The sequence below is a fragment of the Enhydra lutris genome, unplaced genomic scaffold (genome assembly GCF_002288905.1).
Source record: "Enhydra lutris kenyoni isolate GAN:26980312 unplaced genomic scaffold, ASM228890v2 scaffoldscaffold30, whole genome shotgun sequence".
Taxonomy (NCBI): Eukaryota; Metazoa; Chordata; class Mammalia; order Carnivora; family Mustelidae; genus Enhydra; species Enhydra lutris.
The window spans coordinates 7,944,198-7,968,129 of NW_019154114.1; the positions used below are offsets into that span (position 1 = coordinate 7,944,198).

Consider the following 23,932-nt stretch of genomic DNA (forward strand, 5'->3'; position numbering starts at 1 on the left):
GGGCTCCTGAATAGGCTGCAGAGGGAGCACCTCCCAGTACAATGCACTCCGAGAAAGGTTAATGATTTGGGAAGTTCCTAACTGCTCATCGCTGGGAATGGCCCCCACACCACACAGCATCCGCAAGAGCAATTAGTACGGGCCGAGCCGCCTCCCCCTCGACTCCCTCCCCCCCCCACCCGGCTCCCCCAACCCGGCTGCCCCCTCCACCAGTGGAGGGGAGGGTAACTGCTGGTGTGAGGGAAGGGGCCGGGCAGGAGTGTTTTCACAGTTGCCTTTTTTGGTGACGGATGAAGTCTTGGGGCCATTTGTTCTGGGAAGCGGACTGTAAAAGGCAGCAGCATCCAAGTTAAGGCTGCAGTAATTGTTCTGGCCCCTTCCCCAAAACACAGTTCTCCTGACGACTGGAATGGAATGAACTGGAGAAGGGGCTATGGCTCCTCAGGCTTCTGGTCACAGCAGAAACCCAAATTAATGTGCGCCTTAAGCTGTGATGGGTCTGGCGCACGAGGCATCGTGTTCCACACGGCACCCAGTTTTGTGGATTTGTCTCTTCGCGCAACACCTCCACTCCCCCACTTGGTGTCTTCTTGTTTCTCTCTGGCTTTTGGCCTCGGCTTCCTGGGCAGTCCTGGCTGCCCCCATGGATCCCCAGCAAGCCCTCTGGCTGGTTCCCCCCCATCCTTTCCCGTCCCAACTTCTTTGTTTTCTGGGGGCCTCTCCCTCTCTCCCTTCCGGCTAAGATCCAGCCCCTCTGGTCTCCGGGCCGGAGAAACAGCGCACAGACCAGCTGCCCCAGAGGTGCTCCGGGTTCAACATGTTTAACAGCAGCACCCAGAACACTTGAGGGCTTTCCAACTTTTCTGTCTTGGAGGTCCCAGAGTGCTTAGAGATGGCTGGTTTGAGGATCATGGCCACGTGCAGCCGGAGGAGATAGGCGATGCATGTCGACCTTGACCTAGCTGCCCATCCAGCCCCAAGACAGCAGAGGAGGATGTGCTGCTGTTGCTGCTGCTGTTGCTGCCGCTGCCCGGTGTGTGTGTGCGTGCGTGCGTGCGTGCATGCGTGTGTGTGTGTGTGTGTGTGTGTGTGTGTGTGTCACTAGGGGGAGACACCTCTTACGTTGTGGTGAGTGGAGCAGACATTTTCCCCACAGCGGCCCATTTAAAAAAAGTAGAGCCCTCTTCCCTACGCTCCACATTGATCTTGTGCCAGGAAGGGCCGACATTGAGAAGCTCTGCCGGGGTCGCGAAGCTCTGTAGGATTATTAAGTTTGCAAAGTGCGTTGAAATTCATGTATGTGAAAGGGCAGTCCGGTTTCAGAGAAGGGACGTGCGGAGTGGTCGGCCTTTCTAGCTTGGAGCTACAGCTCTCAGGAGCCTCAAGCCTGTCGGCCCAGTCCCGGTGCTGGCTTGTCAGCTTCTCAGGAAGGTGCTTTGGTGAGTGGGTGTCCACACTGCCTACCTGCTGCAGTGTGGCCTGTGGCAGAGGATAGTCCAGCTCCCACATCCCCTCTTAGCATTTGTTCCACTCACAGTCAGCCCCTGCCCACCCCCCCACCCCCCAGGAAAGGGAAAGGCTCACGGAGATCGTGTATATTACGCATACATGTATTTGAGGAAATACCTTTAGTCTGTGTACTGGAAAGCCCTACCGGTGTGGCTGTGTGAGGCTGGGCAGGATCTCGCCCATGCAGCTCTCTGCTAAGGGGAGGAATCCATCCCCGGGTCTACTTACCAAGCAGGGTGGAGAGTCTGGGGCCGTGTCTGCGCAGAGGAGGTGATGCTGAAGAGGAGCCCCTTGTTCTCATTTTCGTAGAAGTCCCTTGCGTGGTGGTACCTCTGGCCTGACCACTGCCAACAAGGCCTACAGGAAGTCACCCCTACGACCTGTCTGACTCCTCTCCTGGTCCTCCTCTCCCTCTCTGCTCCCACTTTGGGCCTTTGCACCTGCGGTTCCTCTCTGCCTGGATGGCCCTTGTGGCTGGCACCCTTGTGTCCTTCAGGTCTGTGTTCCAATGTCGCCCTTTCTGAGCTGCCAGTAGGAAGTGACCCCTGGGATTGCTTTTGTCCCGTGTTCCTACTTTTTCGTCGCCCCCCATCAGCAGCTGACTTGAAGTGTGTTGGGCAGCTTCTTGTCTGTCTTACTCCCCCACCCTCTTTTCTGCCCCTTGCCCTTCAAGTGCAGGGAGTCTTCCTGTCTTGTTCCCAGCTCTGTTGTCCGTGCCTAGAAGAGGTGCTCCATGAACATGCGGTGGGTGGGTGGATGGATGGATGGATGGACACAGCATGAGCACGAGCAGAAGTTTAAGTTCTCTTGGGAAGGCCCCGTAGCAGCTCTCAAGGTCGTCATGAAGAGCGTGGGCCTTCGCTTCAGTCCGTTACCTCTGAACTGTATGACCTTTGCCGCTAATCTAACCTCCATGAGCCTCAGTTTCTCCCCCTGTGAAATGGGAGTAATGATAGTATCTATTTCAGCTGTGTGGCAGTTGTACTCCCCCATTCCTATTGTCATTAGATACTAATGACTTGAACAAAGAGAGTCTTTCTTGGCACATGGTACTGGCTTTTTAGGACCAGGGTCTTCGCAGTGAAGGATTTCCCAGGTAGGAGAAAAGGGAAGTGTGAAACCTTTTGTACTCATCAGTCCCCCTTTGCTAGTCCCTTCCTCTTCTCTTTGCAACCAGGGCATTTGTGATGGGGTCAAGAAAATGGCAGCCGGGCCGGAGCCTCCTGGGGCAGGATGGGGGTGACCTGACAAGGAGCGTGGGAGCACATGGGGTTGGGGGGACTGGAGAGCTGATGTCAGCCTGATTCAGGGCCCAGCGGGCAGGTGTGGGGCCGTCCCCGTGCATGTGATTACTTCATTATGGAGCCTTTCATTGACTATGCTGCACTGTGCTGATGAACTGAGACTGGGGACAAGAGCACATAATTGAGGGAAGTAAATTCCCATCACAGGCCTGGCTGCGGCCAGGAGTAAGCGTCCACCTCCTCCGGGTGTGCGGTGCGGTGGGGCTGTGTGTGCGGGTGTTCATGTCTTCCCTGGATACGTCTCCCCTTCTCTCCTTCCCTTCCAGAAGCTCACGGGCATTGGCTGCAGGCCCAGTGAGCACCCTCTTTGCAGACCTGCCTCTGTTTCCCCTGCTTGGAGCTGCTTTTCCAATAACAGGCCTCGTGCACTTGGATCTGACCCTCTGTTCACGCTCCCCGTGGGACAGGCACCTGCGGGGCCTCCCTCTGTCCCTACACACACCTGTTCTTCCTCTCATGCAATCTATCTCCCTTTGTCCATTTGTTTGTTCGGCCGGCGCTCTGTGCTCCTCCTTAGATCTCCATGAGGGCAGAGGAGGGGGAGGCGCTGGTGCCGCCCTTCTTAACTGAAATCCCGTTTCATTCATCTGGGAAAGGAGGCAGGGGAGGGGATGGGGCACTTTTCCCCAAGCAGCCCCCCTTGCAGCTGGGCCCACAGACACGAAGCCCGTCTCGAAGATAACAGCACCATGAGTGCGTCGCAACGTCGTAAGAAGCAAATTCAGCAACCGAAGTCATTTGCATTCAGCTAAACCGAAAACCACACAACCAGCCACATGGTTTAACCACCACACACACAGAAATGTCGTAGCGCGATGCATTTGCTCCAGACCAGGAAACGAAAGGCTCAGGTCACCCTCACGTCTGAAGTTGGTCATTACTAATCAGTTGTTTACAGCAAAGAGATTTTTTTTTTGTTTCCCTCTCCCCTAGTGTTTTCTAAGCCTTAAAAACATTTCCTGGAATCCTGACTGAAGTCCGTGTGTGCCGTGGGCTGGTGATACACGGAACGGCTGGGCTGGGGAGGCGCGTTGCCTCAGTTACAAAGACGCATGGGTGGCGCAAAGGCAGAGCCGAAAGGAAATGGAGAGCCCTCACTTGACACCCTCTGACCTCGGACGGTGCAGCTGAATGCTAGACAGCCAGGACTGAAATTGCAGTCACTTTAGATTATTTGGAGCGAGGAGAGGCAGGGAAAAAAGGGTCTGTTGACTACAGGAAGCTGAATTCTTCCTCTGCTGAAAAGCTTATTAGTGGAAGGGGAAAAAGCAATTACTTGGCTTCGGCTAGTTCTCCGCAGCAGGGATTGGGGGCCGCACCAGCCCCTGGGACCTCACTCTGGGTCCAGAAGGTCTCTGACAGGCTCTGCCCTGAGCCGTTTGGGAGCAGTAGTTCTGGGACAGCCCCCTTCCAGAAAGAGCATGAAGGGAGGAGAGAGGGACAAAGCAGGAACGAGAGAGACAGGAAGAGAGAAAGTAGGAAAGAGCGAGGTGGTGGGGGAGGGGGTGAGAACTATGGCTTGTTCTTTTTTTTTTTTTTCCCCCAAATTTTTTTTGAAGATTTTATTCATTTATTTGACAGAGATCACGAGTAGGCGGAGAGGCAGGCAGAGAGAGAGAGAGGGAAGCAGGCTCCCTGCTGAGCAGAGAGCCCGATGCGGGACTTGATCCCAGGACCCTGGGATCATGACCTGAGCCGAAGGCAGAGGCTCAACCCACTGAGCCACCCAGGCGCCACTGGTTTGTTCTGTCTTTAAACGTGATGGTTTTATTCTGGGTACCACGTTGCCACAGGGTGGGAAGTTAACAGGCTACTCTTTGCCTAAACACAAGGATATCTGGTTCTTAGGGGATGGCTTTTGGTCTTGGCGAACCCATTTTTATCATTAATATTACGCCTTTTGTCTCAGAATGTAAGGAACAGCTAGCTGCTGCTTGGAACACCTATGGTACCGCTCTCGGGATCCACCTGCCACAGCCTTCCGGCTCGTCCACGGGCCTTTGCTTCTTCCTTTGCTCCTCTGACCACCTGTTCCCTCCGTCCTCCTTTGGATTTCCTGAGCCTTGGGCTTCGAGCCCCACCCCCTCCATGTCCCAGTCTCCGGGTCTGGAAAATGGAGGCGCTTTCCATCAGCTCCCCCAAACCCCTCCCAACAAAGGCAGATTCCTGTGGTGACCACATTTCTGCAAACAGCCGGTAGCTCTTCCTCCTAAATCTCTTTACTCCTGCCTTTCTCTTAAAAGCCCAGTTTTCTCTTCATCCGACTTGTCACCAGCATCTTCCAGGAATTGGGTCAATTCGTAGACTTTTCACACAGAAATTGACCTTCCCCCCCCCCCCCCATTGTTTATATCGAATTTAAAGATACAGTGGGGTTTTTTTGGGGAAAGTTGCTTGTCGGTTACTGTCTAAGTCCTCTTAGTCCACCTCCTCTTCCTCCTTATGATATTTAAAATCGTTGCTTGGGAAGTGAGAAATCATTCACTTTTTTCTTCCCAATCATTGGACGATCTCCTCTTCAAGACGGCATTGCATTTTGTCTGCTTTTCACTCACACCATGGCTTGCTTTATCCCTTCCTTGCCATAAATGTTCGCCTCCAGAGTGAAGCAAAACCGCTGACTTGTTGCAGGCTTCATTTCCATCTTCTCTTTCTACGCCAGGATCTGTATTCCCGTCGGAAGAGTTGTCTGCTTTCGGAAGTTTAGGGAGCAACCTGACTTAAGGCATTCCTTGCCGGGAGCTCCTGGTCCTTTCTCCTGGTGCCGGATGTGCACGGGAGAGCGTCAGCGCCCACTGTTCCTTCTGGAAAGTAGGACCGTGTGCTGTCAATTGCCACAGATTCCCTTACTCCTAACTGTCCGACTCTTCGTCGCCGAATTTGCACTTTCTGCCCAGATCTTCGGTGACCTTCTCATGTCTTGACAACATCTTCTTTCCCTTTGGTTTTGTGTGTTAGTTGTTGTCAAATGTACCTTCCATGGATGAGTGTGGCTAAGAGTCTAGAATTTAAGTTCTTTTTTGAGTTGTTCGCCTTGAGGGTTGTGATTGTGTTTTGTGCTTTAAGATGCATTACAGTGTCACTTTGGGGACCTGTGATGGACTGCATTCCCTTTCTAGGGATTCTAGCCTGTGCTTAGGTGGAAGAAAGCTCTCATGGGATGAGAGGCACAGCAGGTGGCACCCAGTCCTGAGGCTGAGCGTAAAATACAGTTAGTAGCTGTGGGAGATGTGGGGATGGGTCACTTGAGCGAAAATCATGGTGAAAGGGCAGGTGTGGTGGTGGTGGTGGTCTTTTGTCAAACCCCAGAAAAAGAACATTTCATGGAACGGGATCCAAATTTTAAAAATCTAGAGGCTTTGTATTTGACCACTGGCATAACTTTGGAAGTTTCTCAAAGGGAGGAAGAAGATCCAAGAATTTTCTTTTTTCCCTTTGGGCACCGAAGAGCTGTACAAGGTACATGTTAAAAATGACAGCAACTTCGCAGCCCCATCTGCTTTTCCTCATGTGGATGCAGGAAAGCCCTGGAACATAAACCTTTGGATTTTCTCAGTCCCTCGGCTTCCTGCTTCGCTTTCTTCACAATTTCCTAGGAAATGTCAGCTGAAACACGCCGCTGCTGCTGCCGCCTGGGTTTCCAGGCTGAAGTGTGCTGGGGGACTTGATGGTTTTGGAGAATGGCCCAGGTTTTTACTTTCCCCGTGTAGACTCGTCCTTAAATATCTCTGGTGTGACCGTAAATGCTTCTGGCGGAGGCGGGCTCTTCTCCGCCTGCACCAGGCAGTGAACGCGTGGTAGGCCCGCAGGCCTGGAGGCGTCAGACCCCATCCTGGGCCATCTCCAGGGTTCACATGTATCTCTAGCGTGGGTGTCTGCAGTTCCCGGTGCCATCACATCTGCGGGGGTCCTCGGTCGTCTTGCCTATGCGGGTCTGGCCAGAGAACAGGTTTAGCTGGTGCTTTTCTGGGTCCACTGTTGGCCCACATTTGGCCGGTAAGTGGCTGATGAGTGCAGAATGAGCCTCGCTGACAGGCAGGCCATCAGTGCTGCTGCCCACTGGTGGGAGTAGTCCCGGATTTCTCCACGCACCCTGCGCTTCCCGGGGACAAGCTGATTTCTTATTAGGCTCCAGACCCTTCGGACACTGTGGGCATAAGACAGGCCACAAACAGGCTGGGAATTCCAGCCCCTCATTTGTGCCAATCTGTGACTTAGACTTCTGGAGTCTCTGGCTTTATTTTTCTGGGTTGGGTGCTGTTTGTTTTGATAGTCAGCAACCAAATGCTCACCTGTTTCTCTTTCAGCTTGCTTTTTTGCATACCCTCAGCCCACACAGTCCATCATTCCCTTGGGCGTCGTCACCTCCTGTCTCCCTGGTGTTGTAAAGGCCTTGGGTTGTCCAGCCTCCCTTCCACCTTTTGTCCCCATGCTGTCATTCCCGTATAGATTGCATCCATCAGTGTTGGACGGTCCCGTTAGAAGAGCCATCCCGCAAGGTCTCGCTTAGACCCATTAGGTTCTAATCACCACCATCTAATATCACTTCTGGTACATCCTGCTCATTTCCCAAACACCTTCATTTGTATATAGATGCTTAAGTACACTTACAGGCTTTCCTCGACTCTTTTCACCCATGTGTTTCCAACATTTTCAAATTAAAAATAAATGGGATTTATTTTATTTATTTATTTTTTTTTGCATTAAGCATAAGCTCTCTCCCTGACACGCCAAGTCTATTTCGACCCAGAAGGACGATACCTTTTTAATGGAAACTGTAATTTTTTTTTTATTTACACTCTTTCTATCACTCATGTGTGTTTATCTGTCCTGTCTTCTCCCCTCCAACCAGGGAAGCCTGGCAGTGTTTATTTCAAGCAGAGCGTTACTGAAAGACAGATGACTGTAGGGACTGCTTAGGCCTCACACCTGGAACATTGAAAAGCTTTCAGGCAGATCTGTTTGGGTGAAAGATCTCCTTTTCTGTGGAGGAGGGAGACTAGCAGGGAAATGGGACCCCACCAAGAGGCTTCCCTTCCTCATCCCGTGTGGGCATGAGCCCCCAATTCTGACTGTACTCCCAGACACCTTAGTCTATGCTTCCAAAGCCATGGAATGGTCTGTTGTACTGAGCAAGCATATGAAGCCCCTTCTTCCTCCATCGAGGCTGTCTGTCTTCTAACCTTGGCTTTTCTCACCTTTGTCCATCAGACACTCTGTTGTGAAGGCCCTGTGACTGACTTCTTCCCCTTGTCCGTGCGTTCTCAGCAGCATACTGAGTTAGAATCGTTATTTTCCTCCACTACTTTGTTTTTACCAGAGAGGGAAATAAAACACCCTTCTTGGTTTCAGGGGCCTTCTATTTTGCATGCCTCTTCTTTCCAGAACATTCCACTTTGGTGTGAGGTTAAACTGTGCAAAATACTGTTTGAAAGAAAGGAGCAAAAGAGAAAGGAACTTGTCAAAATGCATTTGTTAGATCACGTTTTAAATGAAGTACAATTGAAGGTAGTTTTTGTCCAAAGAAAGGAAAAACCCCTGCAAATCCGCCGAGCTCCCAGAGAGCGCGCCTCCTTTGTCGTCGCCCTGACATTGAAGTGTAATTTTTCATGCTTATTTGGACTGGAAAATGGGGGGGGGGAACGGGGAGAGATGGGTCTGCGATTATTTCCCATAAATGACAACACAATCACATCACGCTCCGCTACAAACATGCTCGGGGAATTTGCCTTTTTCCATTTCATGTGTGAAAGCAGAGCTGCAGTCCTGGCCCTGTGGAAATCCAAGGGAGCTGATCCGTGCTGCATCCAGGTTCTTTCCACGTTCTGGGACAGAGCTGGGTTTCTGGCTCGGGGTGGATTCCGACAGCCGTCTCAGGGCTAGGTGTGTGTTTTACACACTGGAACTCACATCTTTCAGTTATTAAAAAAAAAAAAAAAAAGAGTGAGCGAGCACCAACTCTCCCTGCGAACAGCCACCAGGCGAGTCCGCGGACATATTTAGTTTCCTGTGCTTTGTCACTGCACATTTGCTTTCATCCTTTCTGCGTTTCTGCAGGGGGCAGCCCAGGTGCTTTTGCTGAGAACACAGATAAATGGAACTTGTTGCGATCCTGGCTCTAGGCGGTTCCTCCCTTTCTCTCCTCCCCTGACCCCCACCCACCCCCTTAATTTTAGTGGGGTTTTGACAGACTGTTCAGATGGACCAAGTGGCCTTGCCTGGGAGAGAGAAGGTGGCAGGACCCACCCTCCCTGCCCAACAGCAGCAGTTCGCACTGGGAGCTGCGGCCTTCTGTGCTGTTCACTTGGGAGGGCAGCCCCAGGAGGGGACGTTTTCTCCGGGGGCCTCCATAGGCCGTGGCCACTTTGGATCAACCCGTAAGATGCTCCCTCTCGTCAATGCTCAAGGCAGAGGTGAAGCTAAGCACAAAGCAAAGGGAGAGACTCCCCCCCAGCCCCCCTCCCTGTCCCCGCACACCGCCCCCCCCACCCCCACCCCCGCTCCAGGCTCGTGTTGTGGTTGGGGCAGACCATGCCTCACCCAGGAGGGGCTGCGAACGCAGGCTGCAGCACGCCCGGCCTTCCCAGGCTCCCTCCTGCCACATGAGCCCCATTTTTCTTGTTTCTATAAACAGTGGCACGATCTTCAAATATACAAAAGCATAAATGGTCTCTATTCTCCAATTATTCATTTTAATAATACCCGGAGTTGCCTTCGGCGTGTTGATTCTCGAAGTCTGGTGCCAAAAGGCAGGGTCACCGGGGTGGGGGCCAGGAAACAAGGTCAGGGTGGAGGCAGTGAGGAGGCCGAGGTCCTTCAGCTCTGGGTTTTCCTGCAGAGCTTTTCCCGAAGGCCGTCTCCGAGGGCTGGCAGGCCTCCACCACCTTTCAGGCTCTCCACTCACCTTTTCAGGCTGGCATTCAGAAATGCCAGGCACTGTGGCCCCAGGTATATTTGGTAAATGAACACCTCGTGGTCAGAAGACGTCTTGTGGTAAAAGGATCCCTTAAAGGATCCGCGTGCAGGAGAGCTCATCCTGGAGGAAGAGTGTGTGTCTCCATCCAAGCGCGACCCCCACTTCTTCTCCTGCTCCCATCCCCTTTTCTCCCAGAGGACTGAAATCCACATGTAGAAACATCACCTTCGACAAGGCGGTTTTGTTTAAAACAACTAGTTATCACCTTGGCCACATTATTTTTTGAAAAGTGACCAGGGTGGGAAAATTATCCACTGCGGCCCCGGGCCAGACCCACTGGGCTGTTCTCCGCAGCTGACAGAGAAGGGGCCTCGGCTGGCTGGCCTGGCCTGGCAGAGCTTAGGTTGGTAAGAAAATGAACAGGGCCGACGACCAGGGCCCATCTGAAGGGGAGGCCTCCCTCTGCCTCCCCCTTGCTCTGTCCCCTAGATCCCAAGCAAGAGAGGGACTTCGGAGAGAGAGGCCTAGGCAAGCAGGACTGCGGGGCCAGCTTGTCTGTCGTCTCTGTGTGTCCTCATGTCTGTTGGGAAAGAGATGATGTCTTATCCCGAGAAGGTGGGAGAATATTACACTTACAGTGAATTAAATGAGTGCTCCAGGCTTAAAGCCTCGGAGCCCCTGCCTGCTTCGCGCCGCCCACCCCTAGCACCCCCCGCCCCCCAGCCCTCATCCTTTGCTTCTTAAGGTTTCCTGCATGGACTGGGATAGCTGGATTTCAGAATGTTCCCCTGGCTGGCGTTAGTTGGGATTCCCGGGCCTTTCGTCTTGTGATTTGGCATTTCCCACAATTAATCTCTGCCCTGTTAAGATGTAGAAAGTAGAATGGACCAGTTTTGCCTGCAATTAAAAGTAATATTCAGGTGATTACGCACAAGGAACTTTTGGGGGGAGAGTTTAAGTTTCCTGTTACATGTGTCAGCATGAAAACATATAGTCCCCTTCACCAAGATGCAAAGGATAAGGTGTGTTAAGAGAATGCTTAACACATTTGTGGTAAGTCAGCCCACCTTCACTTAAGGGACAATTTCTGGGACTGCAGTATCGTCAACCAGAAAACCTAATCGCTCGAAAATATGTCTTACACAGTCTCCAGCCACATGGCCAGGACCGGCAAGAGACCACATTGGAATAAAACCCTGGAGGAAATGTTTGAGAAAATGTGTTTGGGGATGTCGTGGAGTGGATTGTCACATCGTGGATCTGGGAGTTACTGTGCAGTTGGGAAGAAGCCCAGGGCACATGGAGAGTCTCCCACTGTCGGCCCCGTGGTCACCATTCAGTGAGATCATGCTTACCAAAATGTCTTGGAGGGAGAACATAGTCGGTCACATAGTTGGTCACAAGTATCCTACCGTCTTCCTTTTCCTCCCTGGCTTGGAGAGGGAAGACGAGACTAGGGTTGAAGTGCTGGGAGCAGTAGCGTTGCCTGTCCGTCAGCATTGTCGCTCATATCCCGCTACAGGCTTCTGTTGTAGCAGAGTTTTAACACACTGGATCTTATTAGAAGCAAGTGGTCTCAACCTTAACAGTCATTTTTTATAGGGTAGCATTTGATTTGACCTGTATTTGCAAAATAAAGCATGCGTATTCCGTAGAAGAAGTACAGCTCTGAGAGGTTTCCTGTGGATAACTCAAGGCCCACAGGATCGGGCACACGTTCTGCCCTTGTTTTCCAGTTGTGCCAACCACCATTTCAAAAAGACGGCACACTGGCCACAGTGTCCTCTGCTGAATCTATAGCTACAGAGCGCAGCCCCTGCCCATGACTTACAGGAACATCCTAGTGTCCCACCTGCTACCCACCCTGAGACCCCGGCGTCACTGGCCGCCACCTTCCATGGTACTCCTGATGGTCCTACTATTGTAGGCCTTTTGCTCTCGCTTCTGTGGTTGTCCTAGGTTAATTAGGTTGAAAATGGAGAACGGAAAAGCTTTAACCCTATCTTCAAAGTAGGCAGATTGGTTATTTTGTTTTTCAAAGAAGAGGTCCTATATACAATTAAAACTTGTTTCTGGTAAACCTCATTCCAGGAAAGATGAGCTTTTAACAAAAGGCTTTTGACAGCTGCAGGCTATTTCATTTTTTTAAATGCCGAATGAAAAATCAATACATTTTTCTGGGTTATACATATTCAGAACAGGCCTGATATTTCCATTATAATGGAAAGTGGGTGTCTGTGCACATCTCGCCTGTCAGAGCTGCACCACCGCATTTTCCAAGCCACTGCTAAATATTTCAAACCTGATTTGATTGTGGTTCATGACAGCTAATGTTTCTCAGCTCTTGAGCCTGCCGACAGGCGAACGTACTTTATTTCGCCCCCACCCTCAAACATGGCTCACCCCAAAGGAAAAGGAAAGAATAATTTCATTCTTCAGGGATCCCGGATCGTTGTAGTATTTAAGTAACATGATCGCCTGTGAGCCTGGGGTACAGACACCCTGATTCTTAGGAGAATTTCCAAATTTCTGTCACATCGAGGCACTCCTGGGGCTTTGTCGGGTTTGGGGGAAGGTTTGAATTGATCCGCGTCATCCTGTTAAGAGTTAGGAACAGAGGGACTCATCGTAGTCATTGACTGACTCCCCTTCCTACAAGTCTGAAAGTGGTTTGTGAAGGACCCCGATGGGCGTGGCCCTGGGCCCCAGGTACTCGGGGAGCAGGACTGGGTCCCCCACTCCGCAGGTCTTCTTGGGGAACACACTGGTGGGGGGCGGGATGAGTGCGGTGGTGGTGAGCGCCGACTTGACCATGACATCACCTCTGTTCTCGCTACTGCCCGGGGCTCCGCTCATACACCGGTTTCCAGGTTGGTCATGAAATTGTTGCAGATCACCACAGGGCTGCCAGTTGGCACACACACCTCCTTCGGGAGCAGATCTCACCACACGCTGGGGATTTAGGCAGTCCCCCTCGCCAGCATGCTAAGCATAAGGTAGGTTCAGAGAACAGTTTGCATTTGTGGTGAACAAAACCACCCTGACCGAAGGGAAATTTTCCGTAGCTGTGGTACCATCACCTCAAAAACCTAAGGTGCCCCAGGAACCCTGCCCCTTTAGAATATATTTGTCTGCCACAATTCTTCCACCCGAGGGCTGTGCGCTCAGCCAGGAGACAGGCGTGAGGAGGCTGGGTTTGGCCCGAGTGCTAGTAAGTGCTGTCTGGGAGAAGCAGTTGTAAAAAGGAGACAGGGATGGAAAGAGATTTTTTTAAATACCTGCAGCCACTGTTTCATGTGGAGGTTGAAGGCAGAAGGGATATCAGGAAGACATCACAGTTACTCAAGATTTGCTGCTGGTTCTCTAGCCCTTCAATAGGAAAATACATTCAAATAGAAGGGGTGCCCTCACTTGAGGGCCACTGTGGGGTGTACCCATCAAAGTCGCCTTTTGCTGTAGGGGTGGCTAGTGGTCTCTGGAGTCTTCTAGAAAGCTGACCTTCTTACCTGCTTGTGCTGGGCCTGCTGCCCCCTGCCAGGCACAGGCAGGGCATAGGGAGCAGAGATGACTGCCTCATCCTGGTCCTGGCTTTGCCCTTGAGAAAACAATCCTGGTGTGTTTTGCTTGGTTCTGAGATAGTATTAAACTCCTGGGGAAAAGATGGTTTTGGTTTGTCTATTCCAGCCTTAAAAGTGGCGCAGTCGCTGCTGTGTATCTTAGGGAAGGGAAGCGACTTCGTCAACTGAGGGAAAGACAGGATTTTCCACATAAAACCGGATCGTCGGTCCATCAAGTCTTTACTTGTTCCCACTGTCAGTAGCCGATATTATTTAGGGGGGAAAGAATCGACTTCCACAATGACCCCCAGCCAGTAGCCACTGACTTCACGGGTAGAAAATGCAATCTGTGATCTGGGAGAAATTATCCAACCCCCTCCTTGCTCGATCAGCTCATGGGTGTCAAATATACATTCCTAAAGGGAAGAAGGCCTAGATAACCAGCCCCAGGAGGTCGGAGTGTGGATGGCTTTGCTCCCCGGGTCCCCACGTGGTTCCAGTGTGGGGAGACCAGGCCCTTCCTTGGGTGCCCGAAGCCTGGGTCTTAGTGAGTGGGCATTTCTTTAGGTTTGGGGGACCAACAAAACATACCCTGCCCGCAAAGCATTGTGGATCTGAGCCGTCCAGACAAATTCATAGTTTGTATCTCTGTTTTTTCATCATTTCTCTACCTTTATGGTATTCAGAGCTCAGTTTTCTGGTTACTGTCAGCCTGGGCTTTCATCCATTTTAAAGAGCGATTTTTCCTCTTGCTGTTGATGATGATGGTATAAAGACAGATGGTGTAACTGCTTATGAATGTCCTATTTTATTTCCCCAGGACCAGACAGTTCACTTGAAGACGTATATTATTTCCACATGCTCAGGTTGGGCGGCCCAGACAGTGTCTGCTTCCTGCCGCTAGCTGCCCTTCCAGGCCTCGCCATGCAGAGGGCGACACCTATAGGTCAAAGGTGGAACTGCATGGAAGTGCCTTCTCAGCTGATTGGACCCGGCTTTTAGTTGGGGGTGAGGACTCTGACCCCCTTGTAAAGAAAGCTGTCCAGGAGTTTCTTGATCATTTCTCCTCCCACCAGCCATATAACAGCCTTTCGGTGAATGAGTGACAAATGATAACGTTAGACCTAGGAACTGAAAAAGAAGAGGATTTGATATTTAAGTCTTAAAAATAAGAAAGAGGAGAAACAGAAAAGTTCCTGAATTCACCTCTGTCCTCTGCCCTCTCCTTGGAACTGAGCTGCCTTCACTTTTCTGCCTGTAGTAGGACAGGGAGGGAAGAAAGCAGAGAACCCACGAGGCTCGTCGGGTGAGGGCTCCGGGAATATTCTCAAAGCACCGTGCGGTTTCCTTGCTCGTCGTATCCACAATGTGCTTATTCTTCACTCTCTGTATCTTCTGAATAAGGTTTGTTTGGAAAGGCTCAGAGGACTGGGGTCTGTGCCAGAGCGACCATGAGCTCTTCACTCTGTGCTCCGAAGGCTGCAGCCCACATGCTGTGGAGGAGAGCGGTGCTGGCCTTGGAGGAGGCCTCCCCGTGGGTCAGTCCCTTCCCTCCTCTGCAGAGCAGCCCCTCAGACGCCGTGCAGCACATGAGGGTCTTGTCTGTTTTGTAAGTGTAGGATTGTCTCCATCTAAGGTGGCTCTGTGTGTGTGTGTGTGTGTGTGTGTGTGAGTGTGTGTGTGAGTGAGGTGGAGAGGAGGGGCCGTTTCAGCCATCTCTGTATAATCAAATACGATTAACTCTCCTTCCTCGCTATGGAGAGTTTGAGTCGCACGATGGACTGGGACAAAGGACTGTATTTTAAGAGTTCTAGCTCCTTTGGGTAGACCCAGTTTAATACTGATGGACTGAATTCTGGTATCACCGTTCAAAGATGGATTTTGTAGTTATAGCGTTGAACAGTTTTATCAAAAGTGTTAGAAATGTGCATTGAACACCCTGCCCGGACATAACGAAGACCGCATATGTGTCACACCATGTGTCTTGGTTGTTATTCTTGACTAACACTTGAATAGAACGTTTTTTTTTCTCTACTTGACGATGTATAGTATTAATATGGCACTGTATATCAGATTGACTTCAAACCATGGTTGCCTGAGTTTTCTCTGAACTGAGGTGGGTATGGGAGACTTGCTGTTAACTTTACTACGCAGTAAGACAAAAGGGAAATACACAGAGTAGATGTGGAGGCCTCTTACTTGGGGATGAAAATAAGCACTCTTTGATTTCATCTGGTTCCTATGACTGCCTCACAAATCCTCTCTTGGTGGGAATGAAGAAAGAATGTTCCCCGACCCCAAGTTTGATTTTCTAGTCCTTGGACTTGCATTGTCTTTCTGGGAAAAATTTAGGAAAATCAGACTCTAAATAGATACTTTCTTCCTCAAGGGTTTTATAAACCCTCTGAGGTCATTTTACTCTGAACTGCTTTTACTTCCTTTATGTGATGACATTTAGAAGCTATTTTCTGCAGGGTTGGGAAGGATAACACCTTGAAACATTGAAAGGCAGGGTGGTGGCTCCAGAGACCTAGGGTGACATTGGTCAGAGCCCCAAGGCCAGCACTGGTCCCTGTGCATCCGGGCTGGTGGCAGCCCCAGGCAATGGATATGGGCATCCGGGTTCTCATCCCAGGAAGCTGTGCTCTTCAAAGTCTGCGGATAATGTCGTCATGAAGCCACCTCGGTTAGCCTGTCTTACTCATTTATTTAATCCATCCTTAATGAGTGTTTTGGATGATGATCCAGAGGGCCAGAGAGCAGGAGAGAAATGTCTCACCTCCTTTCCCTCAGCATCTGTAGCGTATCTTAGCCTCTGCCTTTCCGCTTGGGCAGGTCGTGTTTTACTTCAGGAGTAGGATCGTGTTGGAAGTGACCATTCTTCTGTCTTCACCCAAAGCATTATGTGTTGAGCTGGAGAGAATTTCCATGACTAGTTTTAAACCAGGGGTCGGTAAAGAGTGGACTGACTTCAAAAGGAAAATATATGGTTCTCTTGCACATTTTTTCCCTTTTCTACAAATCTAGCTTCTCGCCACTGACACCTGGCATGCCTACAGATGTTGTTTGTACAGATGTTGTTTGTTTTCTAGAACTCTTCACATTAATGAAATCCTATCACTGATACTCTGTGATCCTTGAGACTGTGAGCGACTGTTAAAAAACAAACACACAAAAAACCAACAACACCTCCTGTCACCGTCTGCCACATGCACCCGCACTGCCAGGCCTCTGAAGGGTCAGCGACAGGGTCTGGTCTGGGCCCGGTCCAGGACGTGCTGCGGTTGGGGCTAGGCAAGAGCCGACTTGGGGCTCCTTTTTTGCATTTTTCAAGTGCAAAACACTTGCATGCAACTTCAGGAATTTAGATGGAGTTATTTCTTCAGCAAGATTGGCTTTCCAATATTAAAAGCTCCAATGAGGCATTCAGAATCCATCTGGAAATACCTCACGTCCACACGTCTCGAGCGAGTCAGTCTCATCCCAGTTAGCAGGGACGGGAAGGCCCCGCGGCTTACCTAGACCTCAGCATAGCCGAAGTACAGTCAGCCTTTCGGGGACCACGGTGGGGGAGGGGCAGTCACTGGCATCTGTGTGCTGTGGTCGTGGGTAATTCTTTGGAGCAGGAGCCAAGAGCCAAGAGTCCTTCATCTTCTGTCCCACTTCTGATCTTTGACGTTTTGTTTTTCTTCTCTTTCAGAAGAAGCCGTGGAAGATGTTGAAGGCCCCAGTGACACGGCTGCTGACCCAGAGGAGCTCACTAAAGACCAGGAGGGGGGAGTCGAAAAGGACCAGAGCAAGTGGACAGGTAGCGTGCGTGCGGCCCCCAGACCCCCGGCATGTCTCCCCTGGGACCCTGAGGCCGGCTGGTCAGGGAGCACATGCGTCCTTCATGTACCCAGAAAGACTGTCAGTTCTGTGCAGCAGGGAGAAGGATTTGGGGTTTTTTTGTTGTTGTTTTTTTAAAATTTTTTTTAAAGACTTTATTTATTTATTAGAGAGATGGAGAGAGAAGACAAGTAGGCAGAGCAGCAGGCAGAGGGAGAGGGAGAAGCAGGCTCCCTGCTGAGCAGGGAGCCCGATGTGGGACTCGATCCCAGGACCCTGGGATCATGACCTGAGCCGAAGGCAGCCGCTTAACTGACTGAGCCACTCAGATGCCCGAATTTGGGTTTTTTGAGTGGTCTGCTTCATTCTCCATCTCTTAGGTTATAGTCAAGAATTTTTAAAGCGTTTCCTAAAATGGCCGCCAGACCAGCTTGTTTATGGAGCATCCAGGTGTCTAGCTCTGTGTCAAGGGCTTCCGTGTTTTCCACATTTGTTCTGTGGCTCCTCCTTGCGTGCGTCGCCCTTGATGTGACTCTTCCTCCAGTGACAGTCCAGTTGTCTGCCCCCACCCCCTGCCCCCAGGCCCAGTGGAGGGGCTTGCCCTGTACACCTTGATTGGGGTCACCCCAGCATCTCCAAGTCATCCGCAGTGAAGGGTGGGTTTCATGCCACACGTTGTGTGTCCTACCTGGCCCCCAGGGCGAGTGCCCACACCCCGAAGCGCGTCCAGAGAGGGGCAGGCAGCGCAGCAGGACGTGTTAACAAAAGCAGAAGTCGTTGAAGTCAAGGTAGGAAGTGCTGCTTCTGGAAAACTTGGTGTCGTGAGAAGGGGAATAGCCACGTCTCGTGATGATAGGATTGCTGTATCTGAGGAAAGAAGAGCCAAGGCTGAGAAGAAAAGTTGAGGTTGTGTTGAGGAGGAGCAAAGTTGTTTCTGAGAAGACTTCTCGGGACAGGGAAGTCTCCCAGAAACCACCACAGTTATTAGAGGAAATGATATGACAAGCAACAGAAATTATTTTATTTGGTCAACCTAATTCTTACTGCCTTCCCATTATTAATATTGTAATACTTTGTGTTTTTTCAAGAAAATATTTACCTTCTAGAGTCTGTATTGGTTGGGCCTTTGTTACTTTTCCAGGCACGACTGTTCTTAAATCATGTTCAGTGTTGGCCTTCACTATTTAAACAAGATACAGAATCTTGGAGAGAGGCCAGGGGAGAGCAATGAAAATCACTGAAGGCTGAGAAATATTGCCTCTGAAAAGAGGCTGAAGAAATTGAGGCTATTCAGTCTGTAAAAGAGAAATTTGAGAGGCAGCTTAACAGCTTCCAAATTTCAGGCGGGATGGGGCGGAGTAGGCGAGGCGTCTGTTCGGTGTTTCCTGGGACACAGAGACAGGGTGTCCCCGCAGCCGGGTGAACAAAACTGTTCCCTTTCTAACTGTGGTGGCCAGAGGCCCACACTTGAGAGACACTCAGGGACGGGGGTGCCAAGCACCCCGGGAAGGGAAGCAAGGGCAGGCCGGGAGGTAGAAAGCAGATGTCTCTCCTCAGAGCCCTTCATCCTGGGGAGGATCGCGCTGTTGTTGCTTGACACTAACCGAGATCCGGCTTTCTGCCCTACTGTCAAGGCGGCGTGGAGACAGAACTGCAGACAGAGGTGACACGGGCAAGAGGATTTCACACGCACCGTTAGAAGGCCAAGCAACCTTCTAGGCCGTCTGTCCTTTGTTTTTAGAGTTTGGGTCCTCAGGTGCCGATCCCGGCCCTGCCACTTCCTAGTTATGTGACTTCACGTCTCCGGGCCTCTGTTTCTCACCAGAGGTGGGGATTAAAAATAGTACCTACTTTCAGAGGATCCCTGTGACGATTATTTGAATATGAGACTCTTAGAACAGTGCCTGGCCTACAGGAGGCTCTGTATTAGCAAGGTTTTTGTTGTGTTGTTTCAATAATTTGGTTAAATAAGATGAGGACAACTAGTAGCAGTTTTTCTTTGGGTCCTTTCCTGTGACGGTGAGACTGTCTCAGGGCAACCTGTGGCTTCAAGGAATTTTGAGAAGTGGAGGGGGAGCAGCACGTCAGAACCTACTGGATCGTGCTGGCAGCTTGTGTGGGGCGTGGCCTGCGCTGTGTGCGCTAAGGACACCGAGTCAGTGACACGACGTGACTGCCGTTTGCGAAATTCCTCCTGTGCGCCAGGCCCTGTACCAGGCCCCTCTCCTGGGCTCCTCTCGTTCTCGAATCAGTTCAGGGCAAGCTTTGCTGAGGGTGGTTCGACTAAACGGCCTTCCGGGTGTTTCGAATTCAGTGGGCGTGTGTCCTCGCAAGAGCTGGCGGACGTGCCAGGCCACCAGGAGCCCCATGAAAACGAGCGTCTTTAATAAAGCCCCACTTTCTCATTCGTCCATTCATTCGTTCGTTCGTTCAAGCAGCAGGCTGTACCTCCTCTCCAGAAGACAGAGACGAGACAGAGACTGTGGAAGAGTGACTCAGAGGTGCCCCTTACCAGTCCCGTAGTAGTAAAGAGAGAAGGGAAAATTCTTCCCTGACTCCTGCGAACCGTCCTCTTTTGACCTGAAGCATAATTTTGTCTATGTTGTCTGAGTGTGTAATGACAGGCTTTATTAAGGTACTTGAGACGTTTTGATCTTGGAATCGATACGGGTAGCAGCAGCCTCTTCGTAGTTTTCTTTGGGATCCTTACTCTTTTATAAAAAACAACAACAACAAACAAAAAAATTACGTTTGTTCCATTTATGCCCTAAATTGAGCTGTTCCTATCTGATTAAATGTGATGGGGAGTGCTTCCTCCCAGCAAATAAATAAATAGTGATTTCACAATTTGTACTGTTGATTAGTGGCCGCTCATGGTGCAGATTAATAATATTTCAAATGAGCCTGGATAATTGGCATTTTCTCAGCTATTGATTATGTAGTTTGGGGTTTGTGCTGGAATGGATAATCGTCACTAAAAATTTTTAGTCGTTTATTTTTATGTTGGAAGGGGACTCCGGGTGTCCTTTCTGGTGTCCGTGGGCCACCCTCTCTGGGCTTCTTTTATTGTAGGTGTCAGGTCTTTGACCTCAAGCGACAGCAGGGCGGGCAGGACCATGGTTTGAATCCCAGCAGTGTCCGCCCCATGGTCAGAGACTGGGTCGCTACCTCGTGCAGGGCGCTGGGCACAGTTCCCCCGATCACAGGTTCCATGAGGTGATAGGCCTTGCTTTTGGGGGATGTAGCAGTCCCCTGAGCTTTCGGGAAGAGCTGTCATCCTCAGGACAGCGTGGCTATAGATCAGTGCCGTCCCATAGGCCTCCCTGGGCTGATGGAGAGGTTTCGCCGCTACCCTGTGCAGTTATCCAGCAGCCACTGGCCACGGTGGCTCTTAAGCCCTTGATGTGTGGCCAGTACCCCTGAAGAACAGAATTTCCTATTTTATTTCATTGTAATTTGTTGAAATGTGGCTCTTTAAATCTGGACAGTGCAGCTCTGGATACTCAGAGGGAGCAGCGCTGCTCCTGAAAGGATGCATCCCAGCTCTGCTGCCTTCCCAGTTCTTCCTAAGGCTGTGCTCGGCTCTACCTGGGGGCCAGGCACTGCTCTCGTGCACCGTGCCCGGTCCTTCCCAGCAGGCGTGCCAGGAATGGCGCACAGGTGCACAGGTGCAACTCTATAGCCCTTGAGTTGGCCCGTGGGGCAGGAGGAGGGGGGCAGGGGTGCTAGGAGCTGCTAAAGCCGGGGTCAGTTGGCTTCATCTGCCCATACTCACTTGCCATCGTATTCTGTGAGCGCCACGATGGGAAAGAGAGTTGGGAAGCTCTGCTTGACCCATGTTATTTCACTGGGTTCCCGCCCCTCTGTGAGACAGATGCTGTAAGCAGCACCCCTCACCCCTGGACCCCCGCCATTGTGCAGAGAAGTAAACTGAGCCTGGGACAGCTGAGCTTGTGTAGGTTGCCAAAAGGCACTCAGGGAGGTTCAGATTTGCACACCAGCCCTGCTGCTTAGGACGGAGCCCGCGCTCATACCGGGCCAGTGTCTCTCCAGGAATGGGATTTTTTTCCACAGAATCATTCAGTCTGGCTTTCGTCTCCATTCAGAGTGTGGAGACTAGCATTCTCCCAAAGTTGTACAGCAGTGACTGTAACGTGACAGCCAGCTAGACGGACACAGATGAGGGGATTGTCCCTCCTAGAAAGTCCATGCCTTGCTCCATCTGGAAGCAGGTTGGTGAAGTGGACCACTCAGTGAATGGCATCGGCCTCTTGGAGCCTTGGGCATCTCATCTGTTATACATGGACAGGTGACTCCCACCACCAGCCCCTGGGTTCCATCATGAGGGCTCTTGAGGGCTCCATGATGGCAGGGGGTGGCCCGTGGTAAACCCTTCAGAGATCCCATCTCTTCGGGGAGAGCTTGATGTACTCTTGTGGGCCAACAGAGGGTGCAGGAAGGTTCTTTGAAGCTAAGTCTCTTTCCTAATGCACAGCAGTTTCCACCATCCAACTCTGTGGTTTTTCTCTTGTGAAACATGAAAATGATCCCTTGTTCTCTTTTAGCAGTGTGGATTTAAAAGTGTGTGTTCTAGATTGAAGAGGCCCCAGTGTCGGCAACTGAACAATAATTAATGCAGTGATTATCCAATCAACCGTTAATTGCTATAAATTAAGTGATATACAATTAATGTGATGCTTTATCACCAATAATTAGGGGGAAAAATTGAACTCTTGGCAAAGAATCATAGCAAGATGGTTATTTAAATCCTGTAGCCGCCATGGTTTCCAGCCACAGAGCACTAAACCAGGTCTAGTTAACCTGATTTGAGACAAGATGACCAGGGGGTGTTGGTGCTTTCAAACACAAAGATGGGGCTTCAGAGGTCCCTCACTGATGTCCGTGCCTGTATTTTTTGGAAAATTTTGAGTCACAATTATAGTTTGAGTGTTGTTTTTCTAGGGGAATGGCCCAAAGGGGTTTTATTTTATTAATTTTTTTTTTTTTTTAAACCCACGGTGCTCACCTAACACCAAGCAATTAGTGCAATGGAGCGTCCCTGATTTGAATCTATGGAAGATTGCTATTAGAGGAGGTATTAACGGGCCGGCAAGGTCTGGGCGGCTGTGTGGGGAAAAGTGTGTTTGTGGAATATGGTGCTGGCAGGCATGATTTCAATCGGGTTTGACATGTTTAACATAAATGTATAGTGTACGGCTCTTGCGGCCTATGAATAATTCCTGCAGACCCACTGCCTTTCTAATTACCGAGGTTGAAACAAAGCAGGTCAGGCACATCCTGGTGGAAATCTATTACCAGCCCTCCCCCTCTTCTCCCTGTTGTTTACAGCTTCGTATAAATAAGGACGCCATCGGATGGGAACTTAGTGCCTACAGTGTAATCTGTGGACAGAGAATGGAAAGGGGCTGCAAAAATACCCTTCTCCCCCCGCCCCCCCAAATTGAGTCCATTAAAGCAAAAGACAGTGTCGGTGGAGAAGGAGCATTCTGGGTTTGGAGAAGCATTGGCCTGCTAGGAGTCAGAAGCCCCTGGGCTCGAGGCCTGGTTCTGCTGCTCAGATGAGCCGTGTGGCCTTAGGTCTGTGGTCCTCAGTTTGAAAATCTGTAGAATGGCAGGTTTGGACTAAGGAGGTTCTTGCAGTTGTGGAATTCCTTAAAAAAATGTGATTGGGGGAGGAAGAGCTGTACAGGAGCATCTCGGAGAAGAATAATCTCTAAGGTTGGAATGCTGGTCGCTTGCCAGGATCTCCCTAGTCTCCCACCAGCTGAGATGGCGTGGGTCAGGAGCTGCACCAAGGGTTCAGATAGGTCCCTTCGGCTTTCTCCGGGACAGTGGGACAGTCCCAGGCCGCCTTTCTTGGTGGGGCATCAGAGCTCCACACACTCTCACTTGGTCCTGTGTGACTGGGTGCTTTGCGCTGTTGTCAGAGACCCATGTCATGAGGATAGCGGGGGAGGAGCCCCTGGAGATTGATGGGGCACCTTTGAGTTGCTGCCCATCCCGGCTCTGTTTCTGGCTAGAAACCAGGCTCTCCACCACCACCACCACCATACCTCTGTAGAAATCACTTCAGCCCAAGTCTGTGTCCTTCTGGCATTTGGTTCCATTTTTCTACCTCACCCAAAAGTAGATTTGTCTTTGCAGTAGGGTGTGTGCGAGGGAATGCTGGGAGCCTGGCTCGCATGGCTCCTTTATGGTTCGCATTCCTGCCAACGGAAACCGTTTTCGGTTTTACGTTTCACACACGGATGGGAATTGTGCAGCTCTATGGGCTTTTCCAGAGTCCTCTGTTCCCCTCCCCCACCTCCATTCCCCACCCTCCTTTTTTTCCAGGCCTCTTTCAGTAGAACTTGGCTGTTTAAAGTGACTGCAGGCAGAATTCTGCCTCACAATTGGAAACAAACCATTCAAACTATTTTTATGTTGGGAAGCAAAAATAGACATAGGGTGTGGTGTATATCTGCACTCGCCTGAATTCCAGTAATTCAGAGGTCTTGGCTTTGAGAATTTATATTGTAAATTGGAAGAGAGGGAAAGGGACCACATCAGTTGAGCAAATATTTTTGCATGCAGTAACAAAATTAGCGGAGATAATCTAAGGCAGATACAGGATATGCAAAAAAGTAAGGAACTCACTTTCTAGAAGGCACAGCAGATGTAATCACGTAACTGTGGTAGTGTGATGAGCTGCTCATCAAGGTATAGATAGAGGGCAGTGGAAATGTAGATTAAGGAGCAAATCATTTTTCATTGCTGTAGAAGATACCTTACAGATTTGCATAGTACTCCTGCAAAGG

At 50.6% G+C, this 23,932-nt stretch overlaps 1 protein-coding gene across 1 annotated transcript in view; it reads left to right on the top strand.

Annotated features, from left to right (window-relative positions):
• Positions 1-23,932, top strand: part of LOC111152924 (zinc finger homeobox 3) — a 156,034-nt gene that overhangs the window by 94,164 nt on the left and 37,938 nt on the right. Inside the window, 2 exon segments of the mRNA XM_022511667.1 lie at positions 16,987-17,066; position 17,770. Coding sequence (XP_022367375.1) covers positions 16,987-17,066; position 17,770 — 81 coding nt within the window.